We start from the raw sequence: 10,809 nt of genomic DNA, 5'->3' as shown, positions 1-10,809 counted from the left end.
TGGACGTGAGTCAAGTGGTGTTCTCCCCTTCCTTACCCCACCTGCTCTTGTTTAAAGTTAGGGGCAGCCGGCGGTGCGGGCTGAGCTCCGTGCCCGCCCTGAGCGGAGCTGGGGCCGCCCGGGCCCCGCTGCCCCCGAGCCCCGGCCCGGCCTCGTTTGCTCTGCACGCACGGAGAGAACGGCACCGGCACCGCGCTCGGTACACACAGCAACGGCTGAGGAGCCTGCACTGTTCCGCTGTCACCTAACTTTCATGTACATTTGAAATAAAAACCACGAAAGCCAGCGCGGCTGCTGTGGTGTATGTGTGTGTGTATGTGTGTATATGTGTGTGTGTGTATGTGTGTGTGTGTATGTGTGTCTCTGTGTGTGTGTGTGTGTGTGTGTGTGTATGTGTGTGTGTGCCTGTGTGCGCTGCCCTTGAGCCCGGCGCTCCGCACAGCTCCGGGCGGTCACGGGGAGGCCGGAGCCCGGTGGGGATGGCGGATCCCGGCCCCGGGCAGCGCAGCGCCGCCCCTGGGGCAGCCGCGGCTGTTCGGCAAGGCCTGGGGCAGATCCCCGGGGAGGGCGGGACCGGGGGAACCCGGCGTACACAGTGAGAACACCATGAGGACACCGTGAAGCCCGGGGCTCCCCCGGGGCCGCTCCGGCCGCGGCCCCGCTCCCAGCAGCGGCCGCCAGGGGGCGCTGAGGCTGCCGCGCTGGCCCCGCCATGGCGGCTCTTTCTCGCGGCGTCTCGCGCGATCGTGACGCGCGGCCACGTGACGCGGCGCCGGCCGGGCCGCGCCGTTCGGCCCCGCGCGAGTGACGGGAGCGGAACCGGGAGCGGAACCGGGAGCGGAACCGGGACGGCACCTGCGGGGCGGGGCCGCCAGGCAACGGGGCTGGGCCGGGGCAGGTGACGGCGGAGCTGAGGCTGGGCCAGGCCGGCGCTTCCCGGCGGCCCGCAGCGAGCCGCGGCCTGGTCCACACGTGGGGCCTGGTCCCGCGGTTCGCGCCCGGGCCCGGCGGGTGCGCGCCCCTGGCGGGGTTGGGCCCCGCGGCCTTTGCCCGCCATGCCGCCCCCGGCAGAGCCGCAGCCGGAGGCGGAGGCCGAGCCGGCGCTGGAGCAGTGGCGGCAGTACAACGAGACCGACCGGCAATGGGCGCTGCGCCGCCGCTTCATCCTCCGCCACCTCCCCGCGTACCCCGGCGGCGCCATCGACCAGCTGCTGGCGCTCTCCGTGCTCTGGACCAACCACGTCTTCATGGGCTGCAGGTGAGCTGCGGGCGGGCTCTCGGCGCTCGCTCTCAGCCGGGGTGCCCGCAGGACACCGGGGCTCGGGGCGCTCGGCGGGACGGGCCGTGCTGCGGGCAGGAGCCGGTGAAGTCAGGCGGGACGGGAGCCCCCGCCGGGAGAACGGGCTCAGGCTCCCGTGGTGGCCAAATCTCGGCCCCAGATGCGCTTTAGAAAGGAGCCGCAGAACAGCTGGGATGGAAGGGGCTGAGGCAAGAGAACTTCTGTCCCTGGCAGGTTTTGTTGGCTCGAGTATGCCGGTGTTTGTATGTGGAAGGGAGCAAGCCGCTGGAAAAGTTTATGGGTGTTTTGCAAGTAGTTCTTGATGTCCCGCCCCCAGGACTCGTTAAGCTTGCGGTGCTGTGCTGTGTCATTTAAATGAGCAGAGAGCTTCCCTGGGAGCACAAAGCAGCCTGTGCAGTCCCCTGAAGGCTCAGCTTTTCGTGGAGAAGGGAAGGGGAATCCTTTCATCCGCCGTACCGACCGTAGCCAGGTTGTGGAGATCTGCGGAAACGTCACCCACGTTCACAGACGCCTTTAATGATGAGATTGTTTTGTTTTTAACTGGACGGAAGCAATTGCTTAACGACCAACTTCTGCAAACTGTGGCACAGAGATGGACTTTTAATAATGCTCCATCCCGCAGCCTTGTGGGGGAATATTTTGTGTAATCTCTACAGAGCAAAATCAATATCTTTAAATACACATCTGCCTGTTTCCTCCCCCCCCCTCCTCCCCCCCCCCCCCCCCCCCCCCCCCAGGTCAAGTACTAAACTGTTCTGCCCTGCAAGCACCAAAATTTAACATAGATTTTAAACAGTTTCAAATTTCAAAGCTTGAGCAGTATGTTAAAATTGAGAATATATATGTATTCTTCATATACAGTCATATACAGTGGTCCATCCTAATGTGTTTGTGTGCTGTCTTAATGGGGACCTTCTCTGTGCCAGGGCTTTTGGGAATGGTGCAATAATCACCTACAGGGTGCTGCTAATACAAGTGAAAACCTCTGTGGGAAGGTTTCAAATCCCAAAAACTGCTGCAGTTTAAGCCTGTCAGTGCACATACTTTCTGTGATGGACTCCTTCACCTGCAGCTCTCAGGGGAGATGAGATTTGGGCAGGATGCAGTCTGGAGCCATTATCAGTGAAGATGTTTCCCCAGAGCTGGTGTGCCTGGCTGGCTGGGAGCACTGCAGGGAATGTTCTGTGCTGTTAAAACAATTCTAGCTTACAGTTGCCTGGGGAAGGAAGGGACCTGCAGCATTCCCTGGAACTGCCTTTGGTGTTTGGGAAGAGATGTTGTTGATTTGTCAAGTAAATAGCTTCAAAGTTTGAGGGATTTTTGTTGTTTTCCCTTAGGTTTTTTGGCTGGTGTTTGATTTGGGGTTTTGTTTTGTTTTGTTTTCCTAATGCTGGTTTCTTGCCAGCTGTTTGTCAGAGCAGCTCAGCTGGTTAGAGTAGGGTGTTGATAATGACAGTGATGTGGGTTCAGTCCCTGTATGGGCCATTCAACCAAGACTTGAACTCGATAATCTCTGTGGGACCCTTCCAACCCAGTCTGTTCTGTGGCTCTGGGAAGAAAAGATCAGAGTCTTTGCTATGAAATCTGACTGAGTGTTCTGCTGGGAGATGATGGGGAGAGCATCCAGAAGGCTCAGAACACGTGGTCTGCGAGGAAGGGGTTAAGTAAAAGGCTTCATTAGTTTAGGTGTGGATGAGAGAAGGTGCTCCTGTTCCCAGATGTGTTAAAGGTGGCTGAGAATGGGGGCAGTGGTGCAGGAAATCATTATGCTGCAGAGTTACAGGGATCAGGGTAAGGGGTAACCTGTGAAAGTCACAGCAGGGAGACTCCAGTTGGGTGTTGGAGGCGCTGGGTTCCTCTGGCCAGATGAGACAAACACATGTTGAGACTGGCTGATCTCCCCGCCCCCAGCTGAAATATGAGCCCCAAAGGTCTCTATCCTTTGTGAAGAATGACAGGTGTCAAATCTGACACTGCTCTGGCACCCTGCTGGAAATGGACATTGCCCATCACAGGTAATGTCATCTTGTCCCTGTAAGTCAGGGAGAGAAACAGATTCCCACTGCTCTCCCCTTTGGCTGTGAGAGGGTGGGGGCGTGTCCTGGTTTGCAGGAAGGCAGGAACCTCCCTTGGAATGGAAAATATGACCCCTGTCCCCCTGAATTATTAACACTTTGAAATTAAGGGGCTTTCAGGCAAAGGTATGGGGAAAGGAGCAGCAGTTCTTTACTAGAATGCGTGTGCACACCCCAGAATGTATCTGTACATCACATAATGTATCTGTACATCCCGAATGTGTGTGCACACCCCGCGTGTGTGTGTGTCCATCCCCATGTGCACACCCCATGTGTGTGTGTGTGTCCGTCCCCATGTGCACGCACCATGTCCGTGTGTCCGTCCCCATGTGCACGCACCGTGTCCGTGTGTCCATCCCCTGTGCACACCCCACGTGTGTGTGTCCGTCCCCATGTGCACGCCCCGTGTCCGTGTGTCCGTCCCCATGTGCACGCCCCGTGTCCGTGTGTCCGTCCCCATGTGCACGCCCCGTGTCCGTGTGTCCGTCCCCATGTGCACGCACCGTGTCCGTGTGTCCGTCCCCATGTGCACGCCCCGTGTCCGTGTGTCCGTCCCCATGTGCACGCACCGTGTCCGTGTGTGACGCTGCCAACAGCCGAGCCCGAGCCAGCCCCTCCCGCTCTCGGTGCAGTTCCGGGCACGGCCGGCAGGGGCGGTGCTGGCTCCCGGCCGGCAGGGGAGCGATGGTTCCCCGGGAGGCAAAGAAAACAAAACAAAATAAAATAAAATGTAACAGAAACTGTGCAGCCTTAGCAGGAGCTTCGGGGTTGGGTGGACGTGGAGTGCAGGGTTAAAGTGTAGCAAAAAAGCCCGAGGCAGTGCGGAAAACACCGGGGCTGGGCAGTCCTCCTCCCATGCCAACAGGTAGAGAGGGAGAGGAGCTGAGCCCAGCCCCTCACCCTTGGCCAGAATCTCATGGTATCTTTGCCCTTCCAAAGAGAAAAAACCCCAGGTAAGAGAGTAGCAAGCTGCACACTTCCCTCACCTTGCCCATTTCTTTAGTCTCTCTTGAATACTGGTCATTATTTTCTCTTAGTAACAGATGGGACAATATTCCATGAGAGAAAGAAACAAACGGAAAAATCCTAACCCCCAGCAGAGTATCACCACTATCTCATCTCCCTTTGATCCCTCCTGGAATTTTCTTCCCATTCCCATTCCTGGTTCCACTGCATCCACTGAAGGCTGAGCTGTGCTGGTGAAGCAGGGACTGCAGTAGTCCATGCTCAAGAGTTCTCCCAGGAGTTTGCATGGATCTAATTTCTGCCTGGTCCTTTAAATCAGGAGCTTGAGTAGATTTCCAGGGTCCTTGGAAGACCAGTATTTAGAAGCTGGTGCAAATCACTGCAGCCCTGGCTGTTGGGACATTGTGGGCTCCTGTCTGTGGGCAGTGCCCACAGGTGCTTTCTGACTTTGGAAGGTGAGCATACCATGGAAGAGGTGCAGCATTGCTCTTCCTCCTCTCTGAACCATGGTGTGAAGCTGTCAGAGGGTGGTGTCACGTTGTGTTTGTAGGCTCTCCTTGGATAGAAAGGTTTGGGTTTCTTTCCTGTTCAGCTTCAGCATGCAAATGGCTCAAAATGTTGTGACAGATCCCCAGAGCAATGGAAAACTGACCTGGTGGGGGATGGAAGGCCTAGAGGGATGGGACAGGGCTGTGCCCTGCATGTCCTGCTTGTGTGGGACTGTGGGTCCTGCAGCTGGGTCAGGGTTTGCTCAGAGCTTGTCACACCCACCTCACCTCTCTTGTGGTTCAGGAACCTAAAACATTTCAATTACAGCATCCAGCCAGAATTTAGTTTGGCTTTTCAAAGAGCGGTCGATGAAGGCTGAGCAGTGCCTGTGTCACCTGACATGGCAGTTGTGGTGGTGTTGGTGACGTGCAGGCTCTGGCTGCTGCCCCACACAGGACTCCACTGCCACTCTGAGCTCCTGTGCTTGATTCACTGAAGCTGCTGCTCCTCCTTCACACCCCAGTGTTCATTAGTGCTCCTGGCAGCTCTGCCAAATTCTGTATTTTGTCAGATAATGTATTTAAATTTCAGTTTAGCACACTGTCAGTGTGGTGGCTGCATGGTTTAATGAGAAGTGGGTTCGTGCAGAGCCAGGTCACAGTGTGTGGCTGTGTGCCTGTGCCAGAGCAGCTGTGGCAGGGGGACAGTGGAGGAGCAGAGGAGCATCTCCCTTGCACCAGCTGCTGTGTCTCAGGCAGCTTTAGTTCTTGTTTTACAATAAAAGCTTGTGTGTGCCTGTGTGCTGCCCCTGGGGCTGGCTCTGAGGTGTCCTGCTGTTGGCCCCTCACAGGTACGGTGTGCAGGTCATGGAGAAGGTTCTCAAGATGGCTGAAGGCATCGACATCGGGGAAACGAGGTGCTACGAGCTGGTGCCCAGCAAGAAGCTGAAGAGATACCGCTCTCCATCAGACAGTGAGTACATCTGCAGTGTCAGTGACCCCTCCCTGTCCCTGTCCCTGTCTGGGGGGCAGCTCTGGGAGCAGGGGGACGCCAGTGTGCCATGGGGCTGCCTCTGGGACAGCTGGCACAGCAAAATGGGGGGAAGTGCCCGTGGTGGGCTCTGCTGGACTGCAGAGCAGTTCCCCCTCCTCTGCCATGTGCATGATTCACACACAGTTTTGTCTTTGCCTAGGAAAATACCATTTTTCATTTCAATTGTCAGGTAATTGGTTTCCTCTAGGACTGGTGTCTGGAATCAAATACCTGTCTGGCTTTGTCTGCTCTGGTGAGGTGTGATGTTCTGACCCTAGGAAGGGTTGTACATGTACATAATGACGTTCAGCTCATTGATTTTGAGTTACAACCTGCCTGGAGCTTTGAGGGAATGGAGAGTAGACGCGATGTGTAATTTTGGAGGTTTTTTTCCCCCCTGCTGTGCCTGGAGGAGTGCTGTATATGTCAGCCCAGTCCATGGTCTTAGGGATCAGTGTTCCAGCTGTAGCTTTTCCAGTGGAGGACATGCAGCAGGCAGGGAGTGCTGGCAGTTCCATGGCTCCGTCTGCTGGCTGCTCCATGGCACCTTCAGAGCTGCTGCCCTCCCTCTGGAGAGGGGCAGGAACTGTGCAGGCCCCTGTGTCAGTCAGCAGTGCCTGTGGGAGGCACAAATGGCCAGGCAGCACAGGACTCCTCTGGGCTTGGGTAGAATTTCTAGCTCTGCCAAAGTTGCTTCCCTTACTTTGCCAGCCAGCAGTCTTTCTGTGCTTCCATGGGCCAGCTGCAAAGCTGAGGAGATGCTGTTCTTCTGTGTTTTGTCTGTCACAGGCAGCACCCTGAGCGTTCTCCAGGGCTTGTTGCACAATGAGCTGTTCTGCTGGCAAGAGCCTTTAGGTGCTGCTGCAGTGCAGCCATCAAAAACAGACAGGGGAAGAAATGCAAACCTTGCCATAATTCATCAAAACTGATGGGCAAAGGATTTAATGTATAAGAGCTTTTTCACCTGATATCAGCAGGAAGGAAGGAAGGGCTGTTTGTGCTGTGTGCAGGTGTTGTTTTCACTTGCAGTGAGCTGGGTGGTGATACCTGTGCTGTGGTGGTTGATTTCTAGACAGCCTGACCTACAGCAAGGCCAACACATTGGCACTGGATTAGGCAGCACTTCTCAGCACTGAGCTGGCCTTTTGCTCCTCCGATGAAATTACACACATGGACCACGTCAGCATGTGGGTGCTGAATCTTCCACAGGAGAAGCCTTGTGTAACCATCTCTTAGATGTAACATATTTGCTTGTCAGCTATTTGATTCTTTGCATGCACGCCAGGATAGTCCATCTCATTTGCATTTCTTCTGGTGGAGAAACAAGAGGTCAGTTAGTACTGGGGCCCTCAGTTGCTGCAGCTGTCCCTTGAGGCTCAGGCAGATTTCTTCATGTTTGCTGCCCTTTAGCCCAAAGCAATTACACTGAGAGAAAATGTCCTTCTATTAAGGCAGTAACAGCCCTGTGTGTTTTGGAAAGGAGGGTTTGGTACCACTGTGTTCCACCTCAGATGAGGAGACAGGATGATAAAGTAGTTTATCTGACATCATCCTGCAACCCTGCAGCAGAGTCAGAGCTGAGGTACTAGTCCTGCTGTGGTGTTCTGTCTTGTTGACCATAGTTTTACTTACTTTAGTAGATTTGAAGGGATTAACTTCAGAAATGACCAGATGGGTCAGTGGGCAATGCTGGAAGGCAGTGTCATGTGACCAAATATGTAGAGATTTTTGTGTGGTAGCTGTGAAAGTGGAAATACCACTGTAGTGACCTGCACAAGAATGACTGGTTATCTTTGATGAATTGTGAATGTCTTTTGGAAGGAAACCTTTTGGGTTTTGACTAAGGAATGCAAATCCTGTGTTCAGAGCCTGCAGGCTCCTCTTGAAGATCACTTTCTGAAAACACTGTCTCCCTGACATATTGGTAACTGTGTAATATTCTTCCATGTCATAGGTCCAGAGCCAGAAGAGACTCCTGAGCCACCCAAAAAGGTGGTCCCCAAGTTCCGAGTGCGACCACGCTTTGAGCCCATACATTTTGTCACCAGCGCTGAGAAGGATGGCAAGAAGGACAATTCTCTGGATAACCAAAGGCAGGAGGTGAACCAGGAGGCAAATACAAACAGCATGGCACAGCCAGCTGAAAACTGTACAAATTCTTTTGTGAATGCACGAGAGGCGAATCCCCAGCTCTCCAGCTCAGCTGGGCTTGGCTTTACAGGCCCAGCAGCAGCAGCCAAGAAGGCTGTGAATAGTGTGGACTCTACCACAAGCAACACCATGCAGGTTTCTGTTTCCCCCTCAACTGCCCCATCTGCATCAGAGACTTTCCCTCCATCAGCAATAATGCTGAAGCAGAGCTTTATGGAGAAACTGTCAGCAGCTGTCTGGAAAAACCTTACTAATCCGGATGCAAACACTGGGACGGATAAAATTAACTTCACGTATCTTTTGACGCGTTCAATTCAGGCATGCAAGACAAACCCTGAATATATTTATGTTCCTCTGAAAGAGATTGCCCCTGCTGACCTGCCCAAGAGCAAGAAGCTCCTGACAGACGGCTTTGCTTGCGAGGTGCGGTGTCAGAACGTGTACTTGGCCACCGGCTACGCGGGCAGCAAGAACGGATCCCGGGACCGAGCCGCGGAGCAGGCAGTGAAGCTGCTGAAGAAATCCGTGGAAGTTCGAGTTGTTCAGCGGAAGTTCAAGCACACCTATCACGAGGACCTGGTGGTGTGTGAGGCAGGTGTGTGTCGCCCAGATTTCCCTCCCGCTCTCAAACCTCACGAGGAGTTCGTAGTTGCCAACAGGGACTGTGTCCCAATGCAGCCCGGTACTGAATCCATGAAGGGTTCTGCAAATGCCAACAAAGATTGGACTAGTTTTGTCCTCACAGAGAATGCCAGCGATGCAATAGGAATACTTAACAATTCTGCCTCATATAACAAAATGTCTGTTGAATATAAGTATGAATTAATGCCCAACCGCTCGTGGCGTTGTCAGGTGTATCTCCAAGATCACTGCCTGGCCGAGGGATTTGGCACAAAAAAGACCAGCAAGCACGCGGCAGCTGAGGAGGCACTGAAAATCCTGCAGAAGATGCAGTCAAATATAGCATCCCTCAAAGTGACCCAGGTGCAGAAAGTGGGCTGCTCATCACGGGGCTCCGGGAGGAAGAAGGACCTGAAGGACCTGGTGATCTACGAGAACTCCACTAACCCGGTGTGTACCCTGAACGACACCGCCCAGTTCAACAAGATGACGGTGGAGTACGTCTTTGAGAGGATGACAGGCATGCGATGGAAGTGCAAGGTGATGCTTGAAGATGAATTCATTGCAGAAGCAGTTGGAGTGAAGAAATCTGTCAAGCATGAGGCAGCAGAGGAAGCCGTGAAAATCCTCAAAAAGACTCAGCCAACTGTTGTTAATAACCTGAAGAAAGGCACTGTTGAAGACGTCATCTCCAGAAATGAGATTCGAGGTCGATCAGCAGAAGAGGCTTTCAAACAGAAGATCAAAGAAGACAACATTGGGAACCAAATTTTAAGAAAGATGGGCTGGACAGGTGGTGGCCTAGGGAAGGATGGTGAAGGGATTAGGGAGCCTATTTCAGTAAAGGAGCAGTTCAAAAGGGAAGGACTTGGGCTTGATGTGGAAAGGGTGAATAGAATCGCTAAGAGAGATATTGAAGAGATCATTCGAAACTATGCACGTTCAGACAGTCACATTGACTTGACTTTCTCTAGAGAACTGACCATGGATGAGCGGAAGCAGATACATCAAATTGCCCAAAAATACGGTCTTAAAAGTAAATCCCATGGGCAGGGACACAACAGATACTTGGTGGTGAGCAGGAAGCGGCGCAAGGAAGATCTGTTAGACCAGCTGAAGCAGGAAGGCCAGGTTGGGCATTACGAGCTTATCATGCCCCAAGCAAACTGAGGTGAGGTGTCCCCTTAGACCAGAGACTGAGTTTCCTGGACACTCGACTAAAGAAAGAGATGCTGCATTTTTCTCGTGGGTAATAATGACATTAAAGTCTTTTACTTTGGCAATATAATTTCTAAAATGTTGTTAGGTGTTTAGAACCGACCAAATTCTGTTCAAGCGCATTAGCACAACCCAAAAGCAGTAGTGCTGTTCCTGTATGTGTCTTTAATATTACTTGTTCCTTCACATTTTACTAGTTTTGTAATAGCAAACACACATGTCCAACGAGAAGGAATCTGACATAATTTAAAATTATAGGTCCCTTGCTCTTCTTGAGCAAGAAAGGAGAAAAAAAAACCTTTTTAAAAAAATTTAAAAAGCAAAGGAAATGCAGTCTGGGGGCATAAACTTGTATGTAAAATTGGTATTAATTACAACAAAAATAAAGTTTTATTTCTGGAAAAAAAAGGTTTTGTCACACTTTGTATTAAAAAAGTGTGAAAACTGATTATTCTTGAGAAATACATATATCAAGGTCTTGTCTCTGCTGTGTTTATGTACAGTATCTAAACCTTAACCAGTTTAGTGGTAGTTTTATTCATAGATTTCTACCTTGAGTCTCCCATTCTGAGAGTCACTGACGGCGCCTTCACTGCCAGCGAATGGGACTGAGAGAATTCCAGCGTTCCTACCTTGGAGAACGGTTGACATGTGCAGATACCATGGTGAAGTGTGAAATATAAAAACTGGAGGTAAATGCAGAGCCCACGCTCAAAGATGCTCATGTAGCTTGTGGGGACTGTTACATAACTTATTTTTTTACTTGGAATATCAGCTCTTTAATCCTGAACAAAACTGAATCTGTGCCTGGTTATTTCTCTGCTCCATCCCTGTACTGCTGCTTGTGTCTGGTGAGGGGGATTCCCCAGGAAACTTCTGGCCTTACTCTGCCCACGTGTGAGTGTGGAAGCTCTCCAGGGCTGGAGAGCTTATGTCACTGTGAGGGCAGAGCACTCC

General features: G+C 52.5%; 1 protein-coding gene across 1 annotated transcript; it reads left to right on the top strand.

Moving 5' to 3' along the window:
* The first annotated feature begins 910 nt into the window (after positions 1-910).
* Positions 911-10,335, top strand: NKRF (NFKB repressing factor). Its single transcript, XM_071442367.1, has 3 exons — positions 911-1,258; positions 5,681-5,802; positions 7,817-10,335. The coding sequence occupies exons 1-3, from the start codon at positions 1,056-1,058 to the stop codon at positions 9,802-9,804; spliced, it is 2,313 nt and encodes a 770-aa protein (XP_071298468.1). The 5' UTR covers positions 911-1,055; the 3' UTR covers positions 9,805-10,335.
* Positions 10,336-10,809: the final 474 nt, after the last annotated feature.

This window comes from Agelaius tricolor, unplaced genomic scaffold (genome assembly GCF_023055355.1).
Source record: "Agelaius tricolor isolate 1412-34295 unplaced genomic scaffold, bAgeTri1.0.p SCAF_17, whole genome shotgun sequence".
NCBI classification, from domain to species: domain Eukaryota; kingdom Metazoa; phylum Chordata; class Aves; order Passeriformes; family Icteridae; genus Agelaius; species Agelaius tricolor.
The sequence above is the reverse complement of the archived record's forward strand: the minus strand, read 5'-3'. Positions and strand labels throughout refer to the sequence as shown.